The sequence below is a fragment of the Carcharhinus amblyrhynchos genome, chromosome X (assembly GCF_965287045.1).
Source record: "Carcharhinus amblyrhynchos chromosome X, sCarAmb.v2.hapA, whole genome shotgun sequence".
Lineage (NCBI taxonomy): Eukaryota > Metazoa > Chordata > Chondrichthyes > Carcharhiniformes > Carcharhinidae > Carcharhinus > Carcharhinus amblyrhynchos.
This window is the reverse complement of record NC_137359.1, coordinates 14,235,039-14,257,677: the sequence shown is the minus strand read 5'-3', so window position 1 is coordinate 14,257,677 and position 22,639 is coordinate 14,235,039. Positions and strand designations below refer to the sequence as shown.

The 22,639-nt window shown below is 44.6% G+C and overlaps 2 protein-coding genes across 4 annotated transcripts in view; one reads left to right on the top strand and one right to left on the bottom strand.

Moving 5' to 3' along the window:
• racgap1 (Rac GTPase activating protein 1) overlaps window positions 1-3,625 on the top strand; it is a 31,767-nt gene extending 28,142 nt beyond the window's left edge. For all 3 annotated transcript variants that reach the window (XM_080217845.1, XM_080217846.1, XM_080217847.1), the window contains exons 16-17: window positions 476-587; window positions 1,622-3,625. In XM_080217845.1, coding sequence (XP_080073971.1) covers window positions 476-587; window positions 1,622-1,697 — 188 coding nt within the window. In that variant the 3' untranslated portion in view covers window positions 1,698-3,625. The remainder of the gene's footprint in view (window positions 1-475; window positions 588-1,621) is intronic.
• Window positions 3,626-6,519: 2,894 nt separating this feature from the next.
• Window positions 6,520-21,371, bottom strand: LOC145361938 (uncharacterized). Its single transcript, XM_080217925.1, has 5 exons — window positions 21,227-21,371; window positions 18,036-18,141; window positions 14,638-14,744; window positions 11,445-11,617; window positions 6,520-7,930 (listed from the first exon to the last, which is right to left on the bottom strand). Exons 1-5 carry the CDS (start codon window positions 21,330-21,332, stop codon window positions 7,655-7,657), a joined length of 768 nt encoding a protein of 255 aa, XP_080074051.1. The 5' UTR covers window positions 21,333-21,371; the 3' UTR covers window positions 6,520-7,654.
• Window positions 21,372-22,639: the final 1,268 nt, after the last annotated feature.

Here is a 22,639-nt window from a genome sequence, read left to right as displayed (position 1 = left end):
CATTGCTAGAGAAGGAATATTTTGTGGAGAAAATATTCATCCATATTTTGATGTTGCCAAATTGGTACAGTGCAGTAGTTCCAGATTTTATTTCATTTTTTTAAAAACTCAAGTTTCTAGGTTTTCACTAACCATCTGAAATTAATACAAAATGATGTGCGTGATAGCAGGGACCACTTATCTTGAAGCTATTACTCTGAATACAGGTTGTCCTTTGTCTGGATTAGGGCAAGGGTTGGTTAGTCTGGGTGCTGTTCTGTGTGCAGGCACTGCAGATCTCCTGGGTCAAACCTGGTACAAAGTACAGATCTACCTTCAAACGGAGCTGCTCCAGGACACACAGAGCACCTCCATGTTAGTGCAAACCTGAAAAAACTGATCTGTGGAAAAAAATAAACATGAACTCCATAAATGTCTGGCTGTAAATTACATTGTGGATTTCAGTTTTTATCTAATTCCTAATTCTTTCCCCTAGTGAGCATGCTTGGGCCACTTACCACACCGGAACATCAAATAATTGGTAAGACCCCCTCATCTAGCTCCTTATCAGCACGAGTCAAATCCAGTCTGACCAAGACCACTCCCAAGTAAGTATCTCTCTGCTCCTGCAGTCTCAAATCAGGTGTGAGGAATGCTAGTTGGAAGATACTGTTTAATGGCCATGTTACATGTGCCAGTTTTGTATTTTGGTTTTTTCCCATTTATTCCTTCCCTACTGGATCTCTTGGGATTGACTTGTTTCTCCATCTCTGATATTGCTGCTTCAAAGTAGTTGAGGTTGACTTATGCGCGCTCTGTCTCTCTCCCTTCTTCACTCAGCGTTCCACAGTCTGGCAATTCTGACCTCTGTCTTCCTGTAAACAGCGCTGCTTTATTTTGTGAATAAACTTGTTTTGTCCCACTCTTGTACACAATGTGTTGAATAATGTCCTGTGCAGTTCCATTTCCTGTGGTGAAATGTGTGGTCTTTTTGAATGATCTGGTGGAGAGAACCTGCTCAACAGTTGCACACAAGCTAACAAAGCATAACATCCAGGCTCTGGTATCTAGAATAATGGTGAGAGGTGGTTTTAGCAATTTTACCTGTTAACAGCCTGTCTTTCCTCCTTTCACCACCCCCATCTACTCTGAAAAGATAGATGCGTGGGTAACCTGTTGTCCAATTCATTGGCTGCTGCATGATCAGCCCCCACCCACTCCGTGATTTCTTGTTTGTCACCCCCACCTTGCACCTGATAAACGCCACATGTGAGCCACTGTCCCTTCACTGTAACAAGTTTGAGCACTGCCTTAGTATAAGTCATCCAAAGCCAAGGACTTGGAAATGTTTTCTCTCCTGAGGATCTCTGATTTCTTGGGTAATATTTTGTAACTAAACTATTTTCAAACTGTGTTCCAAATCAGTGTGCGTGACATTGGAAGTTCTGCATGTACCTAAATTGCTTGATTAGGTTGAAGTGACATTGTTGTTTGTTCAGTTCCATAACTTGCTTGGTGCCTTTGCCTTTAGGGTGGGATTCCACTGTGATACAAATCTATAACCTTGAAATCTGATGCAGAGAACAGTAAACAATTGCACAAAATCCCTTTCCTTGATTTTAATACTCCGAATATTTTGCAGGTTTGGAAGCAAGGGCAAGCAGTCAATGAATTTCAATCGAACTGGAAACTTCTTTGCCTCCCCATTACTGAAGTGATCACAAATTAACCAAAAATCAAAGTCCAATTCCTTGGAACTTCACATTGAACCAACTACTTGTGTGAACAGCAGTTTTCTTAGTATTATCCTCTGCATAATACAGCAATCCTAATACAGCAGTTTTTGTACCTACATTAGACATTAATGTATAATCACTAGTCTAATCTTTGAATATAATGTAGTGGATGTCTGTTTATTAGTGATGGTACGTTTTTTAAATGTGAGCCTGTTTTTAAGTGAGTAACTTCTATATTCCAGTTTGTAATACCATGGCTTACCATTATGATGGGGAGGCTGTATTGAATTTTGTAACCTTTGGACTAGCAAATGGTTTAGAAAGCCATTGATGCCCGCCTCGGAAAACACTAAGAAGCCCAAAAGTAAAAGATTGTTTTACAATGTCTCAGGTTGTGAGATCTGTTACGACAGAATGGGAAATATATTCAGGAAAACTGCTATAATCCAACAATTATCTGATCCATCCTGCTGACCAATTTCTATCCTAGTGTTAATTGGCGTTTTGATTTTCATAATTCTCTGCCTTTTGTGAACTTGTATCAAAGATCTAAGCGTTTTGTTTTGCTTAAATTTCTTGCCACTTTTGGAGGTTACAAGGAATACCCTGTATGTGGCAATTTTGTACTGTTAGCAGTTCCCCTCTAGTGACTTGTATGTTAATTCTCTTGCTTCCCTCCATGCTTTATTGGGAGTCTACCACAAAGCGAAAATGCCATGGAATGAGTTTTTTGCCCACATAGTTTCTATTCATTATAGGCACAGCCTGACTTCTGCCAGCTTTTAACCCAACTGGCAGTTTTTTATCTTGTGTTAAACCTATTTGTCATTGCTACAAAGCCGCAGCTTTTGACACCAGTAGCTGTCCAATCATTCGAATCGCCAGTAGCATTTTTTGGTACAAGGTGTATGCTACCTGGATACAACAATTATGAAAGAGAATCTGGTTTTACAGTACTGAAGAGTTTAACTATTTTGTCATGGCAAAGGAGAGGGCATGAACTCTTCAAATTTGGGATTACTGTGGCCCTTTCAGTAAGTTTCATTGCAAAATCCATACAATTATAATTTATATACTACTTGATTTTTGTTGGAACGTAGGCATTTGAACAAACTGAATTGATATTTGCTTTCGAACCCATTGCTAACTAGAAACTTCTATTTCTTAAAAAAAATTGAAATGTTTTCATTTTAATAATGTTTAATCTGGCATGTGTGTATGTTGTAACTTGATTTTTTTTTTTGGGAGTGTAAAATTAGATTGGCATAGATGGATGCCAAGTGGTTGCCTCGGTTCTGACTTGCAATATGCATTAATATAATTCTGCAGTTGTTGAATTTATTCAATACAGATATCCCAAATAGAAAATTGCTACCAAAAATAGAAGCATGTATATTGTATGTAATGCAGACTAGATTCTAACTATGGATTATGTAATCTAAATGTAGCTTTTAGACATTTTTTTAAAATATTCATTTTAGTCATTTGAGGGGTACCCATTATAAAAGGCCTGTACCAAAGATTTGCTTTTAGCTGTAAAATCCTTGCTTCATCAACAATCTGTTGCAGAGCTGCAGTAAAACCTACTTTCTTCAGTACTTCGCAGATCTGAAAAGTTAAATCCAAGTGAAAACTGCAAATGGTCAATAATGCAGCCTTGTTTTCATGCTTCTCAAAACTGAAACCCCCAGGATACTGTACAAGTTGTGTTAGAATCGTAGTCTCTAAAGTACTTGCAACCATTTGAAGGATACATCTCAAGTATCAAATTGAGGGATTGCTGAAACTTTATTGATACTTAAAATTGAATACCATCATAAATAGCAATGTTTTCTGTAGTTTTCACTGTACTTGTGTAAGTGCATGATCTGATGTATCAACAGTTTCAGATAAATGAGTGCAGTGATCAATTTTTCTAGTTTTGTGGTTTTTTTTTAAACACTTGTCTTCTTGCTGACACTCTCTCTCTCCATCCTGACTTGGAACTCCTTTCCTAAGAGCACTGTGGGGTGTACCTACGCCACACACTGCAGCAATTCGAGAAAGCAGCTCACTACACTTGAGGGAAATTAGCAACTTCCTGTTTTTGGCCACACTTTGTGCACAGAATTGTAGATGGGGACACAGACAGTGTGGGCTCAAGATCCAATGTTAAAATTGTCCAAAGACCAGAGGCTTGAGCTAGTAACATGACAAATTTAATGGTTAATTGCAGCCACCTTCTTTGTTTCAAGAAAGGTTTTTTGTTTCACCATTTTTTTAAAAAATGTTTTGATATTTTCATGCTTATAGGGACCCAACCCCTTCCATTAGGATCAGCCATAGCATTGCAGATCTCATATCCTTGTAAATCTTTGCACCTTCTCCAGTGCCTCATCCTTTTTCAATATTGAAACCAGAAATGTACTCGTGGGGCTTTGTTTGCATTTTTTTGTTTACTTGCATGATTATTAATAAAATCATTTAGTGATTTGTAAATCTGTACCTCAATTCCTGTGCTCCCCCAACCAATTTGGATTCTTAGTTCCCAAGGAGTTAAGTTGTCTTACTAATCCATTATAAATGAACCACCCCACTTACCACAAATGAAGTTTAACTGCTTTAAAACATAAGACCTCTTGAACAATGGTTGTCACAAGCTTTGTTGATAAACTCAAAGAACAAAAGCAGTAGGAAAAGCTAAATATATAGGATTGCAGTATAAGCAGCTTGTGGTTTACGTGTGAATGCAGATAATGGCAGCATTTGAGTGTAATCTCTTACAATAGGGATAATTATTGATCTTTTCTCATTTTCTAAAAGTGGGAGGGCTGTAGTGAACTAGACTTTGGTCTGCTTATTCCCCTTAAACTGCTAAATTACAAAAAATGACATGCCTACCTGCTCCTAACCCCAAGCACATTGCATAGATTCAGTTACAATCTTACCATGCTTAAAAGAGGGAGATCAAAGTTAGTAAATGTGCAAAGCAAATATAATAATTGGATAGTGTGCACTCACGTTTCACAGAACTTTTGCAGCAGAGCGTATAGAAAATCACCACTGCAAATCACTTGATGTTTAAGAAGTGGCCTAAATATCTGAGCGGCACTGAGCTATTAACATAAGGTATGTGTTCACAGCTCCTCGAAAGTGGAGTCACAGGTGGACAGAGTGGTGAAAGCAGCATTTGGCATGCTTGGTTTTATTGGTCAGAACGTTGAATACAGGAGTTAGGATGTCTTGTTAAAGTTGTACAAGACATTGATACATACACACTTGGAATACTGTGTACAGTTCTGATCACCCTATTGGCAAAAGGATATCAAACTAAAAAGATTACAAACAATTTACTAGGATGCTACCAGGACCTGATGGATTGAGTTATAAGGAGACGCTGGATAGACTAGGATTTTTTTTTTTCCCCCTGGAGCATAGGAGGCTGATGGGGGTGATCTTATAGAGGTTGATAAAATAATGAGGGGCGCAGATCAGTTAGACAGTCAATATCTTTTCCCAAAGGTTGGGGAGTCTAAAACTAGAGGACATAGGTTTAAGGTGAGAGGGGAGAGATACAAAAGGGTCCAGAAGGGCAACTTTTTTTTAAGAGGGTGGTGAGTATCTGGAATGAGATGCCAGAGGCAGTAGTAGAGACGGGTACAGTTTTGTCTTTCAAAAAGCATTTAGACAGTTAGTTCGGTATAGAGGGATATTACCCAAATGTGAGCAACTGGGACTAGCTTTGGGGTTTTAATGGGCAGCATAGACAAGTTGGGCCGAAGGGCCTGTTATGATGACTCAATGAGTAAATGCATCATTCACTATGCAGTCCTGAACCACAGAAATGAGGAAGGTTATGGGTTGGATCGATCATCTCTGCTCAGCTAGCCAGCGCTACTGTTGATAACAGGGTCCCTTCGTTACAGAGAGAAAATTAGGCTGCTTTACTGCTGAGAAATTAAAGTGAGGTACAGCTGTATTGCAGCTTCTTGCAGGCCAGATCAATTATCCTGTCATCACTTGCGTTGAGTCTACTGTGGAAAACTGGCATGGTGTTGAGGTAGAAACATGAGAATCCTTACAGCGCAGAATGAGGCCATTCGGCCTATCGTGTCTGCACTGACCACAATCCCACCAGGCCCCATTCCCCTAACCCCACATATTTCCCTGTTAATCCCCTGACACTAGGGTCAATTTTGTAAGGCCAATCAACCTAACCCGCACATTTTTGGAGTGTGGGAGGAAACCAGAGCACCTGGAGGAAACCCACAGACATGGGGAGAATGTGCAGACTTCACACAGAAAGTGACCCAAGCTGGGAACTGAACCCAGGTCCCTGGCACCATGACGCAGCAGTGCTAACCACTGTGCCACCCATATGACAGTGTACGTACCGAGTGTGGAACTATATCTCAGCACGAAGTGATTCTCCCACGCAAGTGGAGGCGTAGATGAGCAACATTATAGACATGGTTACCCTGAGATGCATAAGCTGCATTTAAAGATTTACATGGAGTATGGTGGAGCTCTCCTACATGCCATGTAAGTAATCTCTGCCCAATACGTAGCCGTGATGTGGGTATGCCAGCATTGGACTGGCGTAAACACAGTAAAAAGTCTGACAACACCAGGTTTTAGTCCAACCGATTTATTTGATAATATACTCACAAGCTTTTGGGGTTAGTCCCTTCGTCAGGTGAATTCACCTGGCGAAGGGACTAACCTCGAAAGCTTGTGAGTCTATTATCAAATAAATCGGTTGGACTAAAACCTGGTGTTGTCAGACTTAATACATAGCCAGCCATAGAATAACACCACAATGGGGTTTATGTTCAGACCTATGTTGAACAGCTCCTAAATTTTAAGTGAGCCTTTTAACTTACATATACCATTTTCAAAACATGAGTTTCAAATGGAATGAATATTTGTCACAGTGGCGTTTCCAATTAAATGCTGATTTCTTTCAGCAATGCAGTCGATAAGTGTAGGGTTTACACTGTGTCAGAGAACATAATCTTGGCTGAATTGAATTTAAAGATCAACAACATCCCCTGGCCTTTAACAGAACCTACTCTAATGCAAGAATTAAATGCCTTTTTCTCATTATAAGACTGGTGCACATTACCTTTTGCTTCAGATTTGAGAGCTAGTTCTGGGCCCTCTGCCATCCTGGTACTTGAAGCATGGATGCTATCACAAGGTTCTGTCCTAAACTGCTCACCTCCCATGATTACAGTCATCATTGTAATGCTCCTCCCACCAAGGTTACAAAATGAAATGTAACCATGATACAAAATCCAAATATCTTACCTGATAATACCAGCCTCCCATCCATATTTCCCACTGCCTCGGCAAGGCAGCCAGCATAACCTAGGACCCCACACACCCCGAACGTTCTCTCTTCCACCTTCTTCCGTCGGGAAAAAGACACAAAAGTCTGAGGTCACGTACCGACTGACTCAAGAACAGCTTCTTCCCTGCTGCGGTCAGACTTTTGAATGGACCTACCTCACATTAAGTCGATCTTTCTCTACACCCTAGCTATGACTGTAACACTACATTCTGCACCCTCTCCTTTCCTTTGCTATGAACGGTATGCTTTATATAATGCGTAAGAAACAATAAATTTTACTGTATAGTAATACATACGACAATAAATCAAATATTAAGTTGGCCTTTCTCTACCCCCTAGCTATGACTAACATTATATTCTGCACCCTCTCCTTTCCTTCTTTATGAACAGTATGCTTTGTCTGTATAGCGTGCAAGAAACAATACTTTTTACTGTATCCCCAATACATGTGACAATAATAAATCTAATCAAAGAAACACCAGCTAAACGAGTGGAATATCTGTTTACTGTGAAATGACAGCCTGAAGCTTGTGAAAGATCACTCCTCCAGTTCTACCTGCAGCTTTCTTATTCAGTGTGGAACATGGAGGAGGGAGGGAAAATTGTATTAAAATTTAAATGGCCATAGAGCTGGAGTGTTTTTGATGTATTTAAGGTAAGCGGGATCATGTCCCCACCTTGACATTGCTTGCTTTTCTAGTATCGGGATTCCACTGACACGGGTAAGCAAATACCACACAAACACTGGCGAGAGCACACTAACGTAATCCAGCCCCTCCATTACAGAAGAAGCAGAGATGAACAGCCCAGTCCACTGCAGTATTTCTCCCAGATAGTTTGGGTGGCGACTGTAAGCCCAGAGTCCAGTTTGAATGAATTTGCCCTGTTTGAAATACAAAATGGCAACATTGTGAAATCCCACAAGAGCGTGTCCACTTGTCTGTCTTCTCCATTAACCCCCGCCACGCTGAACCAGAACACAAGTTGGGGATGACTATTTTTATGTGCAAAGACCTTAAAGCTACTGTGTCCTGTAAGGCAGCTAATGAATACAACGCCAATCCCAGGCTAATGAAATGAGGAATCTCTGCTTCAATCTCTACCATTTATGATGAGAGAGATTTCAAAAAGTGGATGAGAAAACATGCAGGTTTGGAACTTTGCATGCACAATTAATAAATTGCCTGAATCTCTATTAGTGTTTCACATTGGATAAGATAAGTTAACTCCTACTGTTCCTTAAAGCTTATTTATTAGTGTCACAAGTAAGGATCACATAACACTGCAATAAAGTTACTGTGAAATTCCCCTAGTCGCCACACTCCAGAAACCGAAGTTTAATACTAAAATATCACAACACCAGGTTAAAGTCCAATGGAAAAGGGATAGGATTTATGACCATTTGGGAAGATGCAGCTTAATCTGGGATAGTCAACACGGATTCGTGAAGGGTAAGTCTTGCCTCACAAATCTGATTGAATTCTTTGTGAAGGTAACTAAGTGTGTGGATGAAGGTAGAGTAGTTGATGTCATAAATATGGGTTTTAGTAAGGTGTTTGATAAGGTTCCCCATGGTTGGCTCATGAAGAAAGTAAGGAGGTGTGGGACAGAGGGAAATTTGGCCAATTGGATAAGTAACTGGCAGTTATCCGCAGATCCAACCAAAGAATACACCCGTCAACTCAACACTCTGATGAAGACCTTTGATCCGGACCTTCAGGGACTGAGCAGAGACCGATAGCCAAGTTCCACACACACGAGGACGGCCTCAACCGGGATCTTGGGTTCATGTCACACTATCTGTAACCCCCATGACTTGCCTGAGCTTACAACATCTGACTTACTATCTATCTGGAGACAATACACATCTCTAACCTGTGCTTAACCCTCTCTCCACTCACATTGTCTGTACCTTTAAGACTTGATTAGCTGTAAAAACTCGCATTCTAATCAGTATTCTGTAAATTGAGTTTGTGTCTTTATATGCCCAATTTGTGATCAGAACTCCCCACTCACCTGACGAAGGAGCAGCGCTCCAAAAGCTAGTGGCATTAGTTACCAAATAAACCTGTTGGACTTTAACCTGATCTTGTGAGACTTCTTACTGTATCTCACAGAAGACAGAGGGTGGTGGTGGATGGAAAATTTTCAGACTGGAGGCCAGCTGTGTTACCAGCTGTGTACCACAGGGATCAGTGCTGGGTCCTCTGCTATTTGTGATTTTTATCAATGACTTGGAAGAGGGGTCAGTAAATTTGCTGATGACACCAAGATTGGTGGCGTAGTGGATGAGGTGGAGGGCTCTTGTAGGCTGCAAAGAGACATTGATAGGATGCAGAGCTGGGCCGAAAAGTGGCAGATGGAGTTTAACCCTGATAAGTGCAAGGTGATTCATTTTGGTAGAACAAACTTGAATGCGGATTACAGGGTCAACGGCAGGGTTCTAAGGAATGTGGAGGAACAGAGAGATCTTGGGGTTCATATCCACAGATCTCTGAAGGTTGCCACTCAAGTGGATAGAGCCATGAAGAAGATTTATAGTGTGTTAGTGTTTATTAACAGGGGGTTTGAGTTTAAGGGTTGTGGGGTTATGCTGCAACTATACAGGACCTTGGTGAGACCACATTTGGAATATTGTGTTCAGTTCTGGTCACCTCACTATAAGAAGGATGTGGAAGCATTGGAGAGAGTGCAGAGGAGATTTCCCAGGATGCTGCCTGGTTTGGAGGGTAGGTCTTATGAGGAAAGGTTGAGGGAGCTGGGGCTTTTCTCTTTGGAGCGGAGGAGGATGAGAGGCGACTTAATAGAGGTTTATAAGATGATGAGGGGGATTGATAGAGTGGACGTGTAGAGATTATTTCCTCGGGTGGATGTAGCTGTTACTAGGGGGCATAACTATAAGGTTCATGGTGGGAGATATAGGAGAGATGTCCGAGGTAGGTTCTTAGAGAGTGGTTGGGGTGTGGAATGCACTGCCTGCTGTGATAGTGGAGTCGGACACTTTAGGAACTTTCAAGCGGTTATTGGATAGGCACATGGAGCACACCAGAATGATAGGGAGTGGGATAGCTTGATCTTGGGTTTGGACATAGCTTGGCACAACATCGAGGGCCGAAGGGCCTGTACTGTTCTATGTTCTAACAGGTTTATTTGATAGCATAAGCTCTCATAGCGCTGCCCCTTCATCAGGTGAGTCACTCAATACTCAGGCTTGACACCATCCAGGTCAAAGCAGCTCGCTTGATAGGCACCCCATCCACAAACCTTCAATCCCACCATCACTGACGCACACTGGTAATAATGCGACCATCTACTGCAGCAACTTACCAAGGGTCCTTAGACAGCACCTTCCAAACCCAGGCCCACTTCCATCTAAAGGACAAAGGCAGCAGATACCTGGGAACACCACCACCTGCAAGTTCCCCTCCAACTCACTCACCATCCTGACCTGAAAATATATCGCCATTCCTTCACAAAATTTTGGAATTCCCTCCTTAACAGCACTGTGGGTGTACCTACACCACATAGACTGACTGATGTCCAATAACAATCCTGGAACTCCCTCCCTAACAGCACTGTGGGTGTACCTACACCACATGGACTGACTGATGTCCAATAACAATCCTGGAACTCCCTCCCTAACAGCACTGTGGGTGTACCTACACCACATGGACTGACTGATGTCCAATAACAATCCTGGAACTCCCTCCCTAACAGCACTGTGGGTGTACCTACACCACATGGACTGACTGATGTCCAATAACAATCCTGGAACTCCCTCCCTAACAGCACTGTGGGTGTACCTACACCACATGGACTGACTGATGTCCAATAACAATCCTGGAACTCCCTCCCTAACAGCACTGTGGGTGTACCTACACCACATGGACTGCAGTGATTCAAGAAAGCAGCTCATCATCACCTTCTCAAATGCTGGCCCAGCCAGCAACACCCATGTCCCATGAATAAATAAAGTTCTAAAACAAAAGGGAAGAATTGCAACATTTATCTCCAGCCAGTATATGTGGAGCTTGCATGTTCTCCCTGTGTCTGCGTGGGTTTTCTCCGGGTGCTCCAGTTTCCTCCCACAGTCAGAAAGACGTGCTGGTTAGGTGCTAAATTCTCCCTCAGTGTACCTGAACAGGAGTGTGGTGACTAGGGGATTTTCACAGTAACTTCATTGCAGCGTTAATATAAGCCTACTTGTGACACTAATAAATAAACTTTAAACTTTAATACCATCTCGAAAGTACTCGGATCTAACCATTTTTGGTCCAACATGAATAGCCTCACACTTGATTGAAATCCATCTCTCACGGTTACGCCATTCGCTTCGTCTGCCAGTATCCCTCTGTAATTTTATGCTATTGTTAAAAAGTACAGCAAAATTCACTTACAACATTATCAGGATTACTTTTAAAATTCCATTTCTGTTGGTCAGCAATGGCTTCTGTAGCAAATCCCAAAGTCCAGATTGTCCATCCAGTGTAGTCTCGAACACACAGAGGCCTGTCCTTTCCCTTAGTGTTTAGAATTAGTGTTGGAAGAAGTGTGATGAAGATCCAAACAGCTAGAAAGCAGGAACAAAGCTTGACTATCATGTTAAGGTGGCGCAAGTTATCAGTCAACAGATACTCAGCTGTAGTGTTTTAGCGCCATCTAATGCTGTTCCAGTGTACTGCATCGCTTGTGAGATTAGCACGACAAGAAGTCTTACAACACCAGGTTAAAGCCCAACAGGTTTATTTTGGAATCGTGAGCCTTCGGAGCACTGCTCCTTCAATGAAATGAGAGACTCCTTATGGTGTCCACCCAGTCCAACCATAAACACATAGGAGCAGAATTAGGCCACTCGGCCCATCAAGTCTGCTCCGCCATTCAATCATGGCTGATATGATTCTCATCCCCATTCTCCTGCCTTTTCCCCATAACCCCTGATCCCCTTATTAATCAAGAACCTATCTATCTCTGTCTTAAAGACACTCAATGACCCGGCCTCCTCTGCAGCAAAGAGTTCCACAGATTCCCCACTCTCTGGCTGAAGAAATTCCTCCTCATCTCTGTTTTACAGGATCGTCCCTTTAGCCTGAGGTTGTGCCCTCTGGTTCTAGTTTTTCCTACTAATGGAAACATCCTCTCCACGTCCACTCTATCCAGGCCTCGCAGTATCCTGTAAGTTTCAATAAGATCCCCCTTCATCCTTCTAAACTCCAACAAGTACAAACCCAGAGCCCTCAACCATTCCTCATACGACAAGCTCTTCATTCCAGGGATCATTCTTGTGAACCTCCTCTGGACCCTTTCCGAGGCCAGCACATCCTTCCTTAGATATGGGACCCAAGACTGCTCACAATACTCCAAATGGGATCTGACCAAAGCTTTATACAGCCTCAGAAGTACATCCCTGCTCTTGTATTCTAACCCTCTCGACATGAATGCTAACATTGCATTTGCCTTCCTAACTGTCGACTGAACCTACGCGTTAACCTTAAGAGAATCTTGAACAAGGACTCCCAAGTCCTTTGTGATTTTGATGCCGGCATCTCCACATCATTGGGATTAGCATGGTTATGGGGATCCAGACTGCAAGTCTTTTTTTAAATGCTGACATTGTGGGAAGGGAACATGCATAAATTTATCTGCCTATGGAAGTTCAAAAGTGTGCCCAGGAGAGCAGTAAACAATATGTTCACAGCCACAGTAGTACATAGGTATTATGCACACTAACTCATGCTTTTTGCATACTACAACAACAAATAGTGCCTCTCTGGAGAGGAACAATATTAAATCTCCCATTTTGGATTTAACAACACTTCTGGTCTGCAAATTACCAGTGAGATCAAGTGATAAACTGGGATTCTGTCACCTAGCTATAGGACAAAAGGCTCAGAAATCAGAAGTCCCTACTCCCACTGAAATAGTGCCAAGGGATCAATAATTGTTAGTGCTGAGAGGGAGAAAAACCTATGGGTACTTGTTCACTTTCTTCCTCAAATAATTAATTCATACAGTTTTATTATCGACTCCAGGGAAGGTCTATGTTGTTGTGACTTAAGTTAGCCCAAGGATGCAAGCCACATAGTTTGCACATTCTCCCCGTATCGGCGTGGGTTTCCTCCAGGTGCTCCGGTTTCCTCCCACACTCCAAAGATGTGCAGGTTAGGTGGATTGGCCATGCTAAATTGCCCCTTAGTGTCAAGGGGATTAGCAGGGTAAATATGTAGGGTTACAGGAATAGGGCCTGGGTGGGATTGTGGTCGGTGCAGAATCGATGGGCCAAATGGCCTCCTTCCGTACTGATTCTACACGTCCTAACGCACATCAAGCCTCGTTCATCTATCACCCCTGAACTCGGTGATCCACATCGGCTCCCAGACTGGCAACACCTCAGTTTTAACATTCCTATCCTTGTGTTCAAATCTCTCCGTGGCCTTCCTATCACTTCCGATCTCAGTAAACTCCTGCAGCCAGCACAGCTCTCAGGTCTGTGCACTCATTCAATCCTGTCCTCTTGTGCATCCCCAATTTGAATCGCTCTACCACAGATGGATGTTGTCTTCAGCTACGGAGATCCCAAGCTCTGGAATTCCTTCCCTATACCTCTCCGCTTCAGTCTCCTCCTTCAAGATGCTCCTTAAAACCTACCTCTAAAGACCAAGCTTCTGCTTGCCTGTTCTAATATCTCCTCAGGCAGCTTGGTGACAAATTCTGTTCCACAATGTTCCAGTGAGGCACCTTGGAGCATTTCACTACATTAAGGAAGTGAGCTGCATGCAAGTTGGAGGTGTTAGAATCATAGAATCCTACAGTGCAGAAGGAGGCCATTCAGCCCATCGAGCCTGCAACAACAACAATCCCACCCATACCCTATTCCCATAACTCCACATATTTTCCCAGCTAATGTCCCTGACACTAGGGACTTTTTAGCATGGCCAATCCATCTAACCTGCACATCTTTGGACGTTAAGGGGCAATTTAGCATGGCCAATCCACCTAACCTACACATCTTTGGACACTAAGGGACAATTTAGCATGGCCAATCCACCTAACCTACACATCTTTGGACACTAAGGGGCAATTTAGCATGGTCAATCCACCTAACCTGCACATCTTTGGACTGTGGGAGGAAACCCATGCAGACACAGGGAGAATGTGCAGTTTCCACATAGACAGTCACCCGCGGCCAGAATTGAACCCAGGTCCCTGGCGCTGAGAGGCAGCAGTGCTAACCACTGTGCTGCCCTGCTCTGCAAGCACCAACTGCATGGTACATCCCCAGTGTAAGGAAGGTAAAAAAGCATGCCTTCCGCATTCCTCCTGGTGTGGTTCCCTTTTTACTGGGGAGAAAGTCTGCTCTTAAATAAGAAGTTTCTGCTGAATTGGTCGCAGTGTGTAGAGTCTACAGTTTCTGCACTACCCTTCACTTTCCAAAATACCTTGGGCAGGGGTGGTTGTGGGGTTCAGATAGTTCCCTTTGGTGGCCTGGTGCTGCCTGCCACGTTAGAACGAGAAGGCGATTCCAAGACAGATGAAGGGGAAAAATATACTGTCAAGGAATTTATTTTTTTTCTAAATAAAGAAAACACAGACCTTGAAGCGTCCAGTAAATAAAGAATTGTCTTGGGCTAGTGCGAACTCTATTGAAACGTCTATCATGGCCTTCCTTTAACACTCTGAAGAACAGAAATAGACCCAGTCTGGAATTGAAAACAAAAGACTCAATTATGCCTTAGGCATTTCACTTGGGTTGCCTTTATCATTTAATCCTCTCTATTAAGCCGTCACAGAATTGTTTGATGTACACAGTGCTCCATATCTATTGTCTCCGGTTCTCTTGACTATAGCTCGAGCATGAGTGCTGAGGGGGAGGTGTTTTGCACCGACACTGTTTGCCAGAAGCTCTAATATGATCTGAATAGGGAGTCCAGGGCCAACCAGGCCCAGAGTGAAGCACAGCAAGACTCCGTTGGAGGAAGTTTAGCGTCTGAGAGCCACAGTTAAACACGGGGTGCTGGTCTCAAAGTGGACGTTTTATCCCCTTTATTGTCATCATTTATTCTATCACTCCACCATCTTTAAAGTTAAAATCAGGACTGGTCTATTTCATGGCATTTGGTTAAAGGCAACATAGAGGAGAAATATTTGGGGCGGGGCAGTGAGGTTAGCACTGCTGCCTCACAGAGCAAGGGACCCGGGTTCGATTCCCAGCTTGGGTCACTGTCTGTGCGGAGTCTGCACATTCTCCTGCGTGGGTTTCCTCCGGGTGCTCCGGTTTCCTCCCACAGTCCAAACGATATGTAGATTGGCCATGTTAAATTGCCCCTCACTACCCAAAGACGTGTAGGTTAGATGGATGGGCCGTGCTAAATTGACCCTGGTGTCAGGGGATTAGCAGGGTTAACGTGTGGGGTTATGGGAATACGGCCAGGGTGGGATTGTGGTTGGTGTTGACTCAATGGGCTGAATGGCCTCCTTCTGCACTGTAGGGGTTCTATGATTCGGTGATGGTCTGTTCACAAGCAATAGATGATCTGGAGGAGGGAACCGAGTGTAGGGTGTCGAAATTTGCTGATGACACCAAGATTGGTGGAAAGGCAAATTGTGCGGAGGGTGTGGAGAGTCTGCAGAAGGATCTAGATAGGCTGGGCGAATGGGCCAGGAAATGGCAAATGGAATTTAATGTTGGCAAGTGCGAGGTGGTCCACTTTGGTAGGAAGAATGGTAGGAAGGACTATTACTTACGTGGCAAAAAACTGCAGCAGGCGACGGTGCAGAGGGACCTCGGGGTCCTTGTGCATGAGTCGCAAAAACCCAGCTTGCAGGTGCAGCAGGTGGTCAGGAAGGCGAATGGGATGCTGGCCTTCATAGCGAGGGGGATTGAATATAAAAGTAGGGAGGTCTTGCTGCAGCTGTATAGGGCATTGGTGAGGCCGCAGTTGGAGTACTGTGTGCAGTTTTGGGCGCCGTACTTACGCAAGGATATTTTGGCCTTGGAGGGAGTGCAGAGGAGGTTTACTAGGCTGATACCGGAGTTGAGGGGGTTGAGCTATGAGGAGAGGCTAAATAAATTAGGCTTGTACTCATTAGAGTTTAGAAGAATGAGGGGAGATCTCATTGAGACGTATAAGATGATGAATGGGATGGATAGGATAGAGGTGGAGAGGCTCTTCCCGCTCAGAAAGGATAGTAGGACTAGGGGGCACAGCCTCAAGATAAAGGGGGGGCGGTTTAGAACGGAGTTGAGGAGGAACTTCTTCACTCAAAGGGTGGTGAATCTCTGGAATTCTCTGCCCGTTGAAGTGGTGGAGGCTACCTCGCTAAATATTTTTAAGACGCGGCTTGATGGGTTTTTGATAAGAGAGGGGATTAAGGGTTATGGGGAGAGGGCGGGAATGTGGAACTGAGCCACGACAGATCAGCCATGATCTTATTGAATGGCGGGGCAGGCTCGAAGGGCTAGATGGCCTACTCCTGCTCCTATTTCTTATGTTCTTAACAGCTCCGTTTAACTTCCTTCTTTTCTTCCAGCAAGATTACAGGAGTATAAGTTGATGCAAATTAACTTGTAAATGTGGTTTCTGGCTGGCAAATGGATAAGGTGAAGCTATTCAGCAGCCCTAGCTTTGGCTTGCAGTTTCTGTTGAGTGAGCTGGTCAACCAGGGCAGCAATAGTGCCAACACAGCTAAGTGTCAGACTGCAGACAGACAGATGGGTGATCAGTTAAGCTTGTAGCTCTTGTGCCTTGCAGACAGTGCATATTTTTGGGCAGGGATTGAGATTGATTGTGATGTTATCCACGGCTGAATAGCTGACTGCCCTTTAGCATTACGTTTAGCTCCCAGAAGAAGAATAGTCACAGGGGTGGGGAAGAAAGTGCAGGAATATGGTGAAAGGACAGGGGAGTGGGATAAATTGGATTGCTCTGCAAAAGAGCTAGCATGGCCTAGATGGGGCAAAAGGCCTCATTCTGTGCCATATTGTGAGAAAGAGCCGCTTCAGGGCAAACAAAGGCTTACTCAAAGTACAGGATCCCTGATTGGGATTCTGATGGCATTTTATAGAATCAATAGTAAAGAAGGAGGCCATTCGGCCCATCGAGTCTGCACCAACCACAATCCCACTCAAGCCCTATTCCCGTAACCCCACATATTTACCCTGCTAATCCCCCTGACACTAGGGTCAATTTAGCATGGCCAATGCACCTAACCCTCACATCTTTGGACTGTGGGAGGAAACCGGAGCACCCGGAGGAAACCCACACAGACACGGGGAGAAGGTGCAAACTCCACACAGACAGTGACCCAAGCCGGGAATCGAACCCGGGTCCCTGGTGCTGCAAGGCAGCACTGCCAACCACTGCGCCACCGTGCCAATTTAAAAGATTTTTTACAAAATCACAGGAGGCCCCAGGCGATGAGGCACAAACATACTCAACACCATGAAGTGTTAGAAATGCAGATTTGTGCCCTTGATCCCACACTTGCTGAGTTACTAGTACCTGGCTATCAAGTTGGAAGCTGGGCACTGCCCGCAGGCCGCTAATTTACCTCCCAGCAGGTGGCAGCTAGTCACCCCTCTGCCAACTTAGCCAGTAAAAAGTCTGACAACACCAGGTTTTAGTCCAACCGATTTATTTGATAGTAAACTCACAAGCTTTCGGGGCTAGCCCCTTCGTCAGGTGAATGGAGAGTTCTGGCCAGAGCTCTCCATTCACCTGACGAAGGGGCTAACCCCGAAAGCTTGTGAGTCTATTATCAAATAAATCGGTTGGACTAAAACCTGGTGTTGTCAGACTTTTTACTGTGTTTACGCCAGTCCAACGCCAGCATACCCACATCATAACTTAGCCAGTGCCAGTTTGAAGACAGGAAGGTGTGAAAAGGTCTAGGAAAGAGAAGTCTACGCCAAGGTAAAACACCGGTCAAAAGAAAGCATACAGGACACAGGCTCAGCATTCAGCCTGGAATCTCATCTGCTGAATTCTCACCTCAGGCCCCACACAGTTACTAAGGCACTCTGTATTTTCTGCCTGCGGTAACTGGTGCCATTCCATCTATAACTCAGGTAAGTCAGTATGATGAAGGTCCCTGAGCCTGCAAACAGATGAATAATATGTTACTGAATGGACCTGCAGAACGTGAAACAGATATTTAAAAATGAGAGACAAGCCAAAAGATACTTCGAGATTCAAGCAAGACAAGCAACATGCCCACTGTAACACTTGCTCCCTTATTTGTTTCAGTGCTTCGAATCATAGAATCCTACAGTGCAGAAGGAGGCCGTTCAGCCCATCGTCTGCACTGACCACAATCCCACCCTATCCCCATGCATTTACCCTCATTGGTGCCCCTGACACTAAGGGGCAATTTAGCATGGCCAATCCTCCTAACCTGCACATCTTTGGACTGTGGTAGGAAACTGGAGCATAGAACAAAGAAAATTACAGCACAGGAACAGGCCCTTCGACCCTCCAAGCCTGCACCGACCCTACTGCCCGACTGAACTAAAACTCCCTACCCTTCCCGGGACCATATCCCTCTATTCCCATCCTATTCATGTATTTGTCCAGACCCCCTTAAAACTCACTATCGTGTCTGCTTCCACTACCTGCCCCAGCAGCGAGTTGCAGGCACCCACCACCCTCTGTGTAAAACAAAAACTCACAGCTCCAGGGACCTGGGATCGATTCTCGGCTCAGGTCACTGTCTATGTGGAGTTTGCACATTCTCCCTGTGTCTGCGTGGGTTTCGTCCGGATGCTCTGGTTTCTTCCCACAGTCCAAAGATGTGCAGGTTAGGTTGATTGGCCATGCTTAAAAAATTGCCCCTTAGTGTCCTGAGATGCGTAGATTAGAGGGATTAGTGGGTAAAGTATGTAGGGTTATGGGAATAGGGCCTGAGTAGAATTCTGGTTGGTGCAGACTCGATGGGCTGAATGGCCTCTTTCTGCACTGTAGGGTTTCTATGATCTCCTTTAAACCTTGCACGTTGCACCTTAAACCTGTGCCCCCTAGTAATTGACTCTTCCACCCTGGGGAAAAAGCTTCTGACTATCCACTCTGTCCATGCCACCTGGAGGAAACCCACACAGACACAGGGAGAACGTGCAGACTCCGCACAGACAGGCCCCTGGCGCTGTGAGGCATCAGTGCTAACCCTGCTGTGCCAGCATGCCGTCCGTTATTGCATCAACATTGCAACAGCAAAACAGAGTGTACAGCCCAACCCAGTCTGCCATGTTTCAGTGCAGTATCCTAATCCCATGTGTCCGCTCTTTTCCCATATTCCTTTCTCCTTTTTCCTTCAACCACTTATCTAAATCATCCTGGGGGTTACCACTGACCAGAAACTGAACTGGGCTCTCCCACAGTCCAAAGATGTGCAGGTTAGGTGGATTGGCCATGCTAAATCCACCCAAGTTTCAGGGGGATTAATTAGCAGGGTAAATATGTGATGTTACAGGGGTAGGGCTTGGGTGGGATTGTGGTCAATGCAGAGTTGATGGGCTGAATGGCCTCCTTCAGCACTGTAGGGATTCTATGATTCTATATTAATACCATGGCTACAAGAGCAGGTCAGAGGCTGGGAATACTGTGGTGAGTAACTCACCTCCTGACTCCCCAAAGCCTGTCCACCATCTACAAGGTACAAGTCAGGAGTGTGATGGAATACTCCCCACTTGCCTAGATGGGTGCAGCTCCAACAACACTCAAGAAGCTCGACACCATCCAGGACAAAGCAGCCCCGCTTGATTGGCCCCCCATCCACAAACATTCACTCCCTCCACCACCGACGCTCAGTAGCAGCCGTGTGTACCATCTACAAGATGCACTGCAGCAACTCACCAAAGATCCTTAGACAGCACCTTCCAAACCCACCACCACTTCCATCTAGAAGGACAAGGGCAGCAGTTACCTGGGGACACCACCACCTGCAAGTTCCCCTCCAAGCCACTCATCATCCTGACTTGGAAATATATCGGCCGTTCCTTCGCTGTCGCTGGGTCAAAATCCTGGAATTCCCTCCCTAACAGCACTGTGGGTGTACCTACACCACATGGACTGACTGATGTCCAATAACAATCCTGGAACTCCCTCCCTGACAGCACTGTGGGTGTACCTACACCACATGGACTGACTGATGTCCGATAACAATCCTGGAACTCCCTCCCTAACAGCACTGTGGGTGTACCTACACCACATGGACTGACTGATGTCCAATAACAATCCTGGAACTCCCTCCCTAACAGCACTGTGGGTGTACCTACACCACACGGACTGCAGCAGTTCAAGATGGCAGCTCACCCACCACCACGTCAAAAGGCGGATGAACTGATTAAAACAAAAATCGACATAAAATTGCAGTATCTTGTGGTGTGAAGGTAACGAACCTGCAATGTCTGGGCCACGAGCAGTCCCACTTTAAAGCTGCACAGCCACAGAATGTGTATTTGTAATCTGGACAAAGCAATTATCAGCCTGTCAAATCCTGCCAACCTGCCTGAGGGCCGTGGTTATGCTTGGCAAAGTACTGCAGAAGGCAATGGCAAACCACTACAGTACTTTGCCAAGCATAACCACGGTCCAATCCAATAGAAAACCGTGATCACCAACACCCTCCTGGAGGAGAGTGGAATCATGAGGCTATTCATCCTGCTATCCCTGTACCACTGAAACTGCTCCCACTCGCAAACAACAGCATCAGATCACAACTCCCTGCCTGAAATAAAATCTCACTTCCTCCCCATTTTATAGCATTCTCTACACTCTATGACTGTAACACTACATTCTGCTCCCTCTCCTTTCCTTCTGCCCTGTGTACTCTATGAATGGTATGCTTTGTCTGCATAGTGCACAAGAAATAATACTTTTCACTGTATCCCAATACATGTGACAACAATAAATCAAAATCAGTCCAATACTGTGAAAAGAATCATTGTGTTGGTGAATTATCTAACACATAACTCGTGTTTGGTTGCTGCACAAGTGTTACACAACGTTTCGTAACAGCCACGTTTAAAACGGCCCGGCCGTCCTTCCAAACACGACAGGAGGAACATGTTGTAAGCACTGGGCAAAAACAAAACAACGTGAAACTGAACTCTCAGTCAATCCTCATTCCCCCCCTTACCCCCCGCCTCCGGCTATTGCCATTTGTAAGTTTCAGAACCTCCACTAACCCGCCAAGTCATAAAACTTCTCGGTTTGCAGAATGCTTGCTGCGACCCAGAGCACCCACTGAACGGTCAGGTCGAGCAAAGCACATTTCACCAGAACCATGCCCATCTCCAGGCAAGTCCAGCCAGTGTCAAAACACCTCGGTTCACTCACAATGCGGAAGCAGCTCTCCAGCCCGCCGTGTTGTGGGCTTGTTCTTGTCCTGTATGGTCGGTGTAGCTGATTGACACTGCGTGAGATTAATGTGCCCGCCCCAGGAAATCCAATCTCTTAAAAGGGGGAAATTGGCGCCTGTTCAATTATGGGACTAGCTTGCAGACTTTGATCCTGGATTCTGGACAGTGAAACAATAACTCTTCACTCTGCCCTGCAAATCTTTCATTCTCTATCCATGAGTGCCAAGGGTGCTATGTTGTGAGCCCCCTCTCCTACGCGAAGGTGGTCAAATCAAACTTTCTGTGTTTACCCTCATCGAATCATAGAATCCCTACAGTATAGAAGGAGGCTCTTCAGCCCATCGAGTCTGTACTGACCACAATCCCATCCAGGCCTGAACCCCGTGCATTTATTTTGCTAATCCCCCTGACACTAGTGTCAATTTAGCATAGCCAATTAACCGAACCTGCACATCTTTGGAGTGTGGGAGGAACCCGGAGGAAACCCACGCAGACACGGGGAGAATGTGCAAACTCCACGCAGACCCTCTCTCACTAATGCTGTTGGGTTATGATAGAAATTTAATCTCAGCAAAACAGGGGGGAAATAAGCCCCCCCACCTTATAAAGGGGGAAATCAAAAACACTTTCTGCTAACAGATGGGTGGTGAGAGGAGGAATCAGAGCTATTTAAATTAATGCCCTCCCCCACCCCTCCATTTATTAACCACTCTCTTAATCTGTCATTGTCAGCATGGAAACAGGCCCTTCTACCCAACTTGTCCATGCCACCTTTTTTTTAAACCCTAAGCTAATCCCAATTGCCTGCATTTGGCCCATATCCCTCTATACCCATCATACCCATGTAGCTGCCTTTTTAAAGCTTTTTAAAAGACAAAATTGTGCCCACCTCTACTACTTCCTCTGGCAGCTTGTTCCAGACACTCACCACCCTCTGTGTGAAAAAATTACCCCTCTGGACACTTTCGTATCTCTCCCCTCTCACCTTAAACCTATGCCCTCTAGTTTTAGACTCCCCTACCTTTGGGAAAAGATATTGACTATCTCGCTGATCTATGCCCCTCATTATTTTATAGACCTCTATAAGATCACCTCTCAGCCTCCTACACTCCAGGGAAAAAAGTCCCAGTCTATCCAGCCTCTCCTTATAACTCAATCCATCAAATCCCGATAGCATCCTAGTAAATCTTTTCTGCCCTCTTTTTTTATTATTCATTATGGGACATGGGTGTCGCTGGC

Coding starts and splice junctions, on each gene's coding strand:
- LOC145361938 (XM_080217925.1), bottom strand. CDS start 21,332: ATGGGCATGGTTCTGGTGAAATGTGCTTTGCTCGACCTGACCGTTCAG. Junction 14,745..18,035: donor GTAACTGTGTGGGGCCTGAG/GTGAGAATTCAG, acceptor TTTCAATTCCAG/ACTGGGTCTATTTCTGTTCT. Junction 11,618..14,637: donor TATTTACTGGACGCTTCAAG/GTCTGTGTTTTC, acceptor CCTGCTTTCTAG/CTGTTTGGATCTTCATCACA.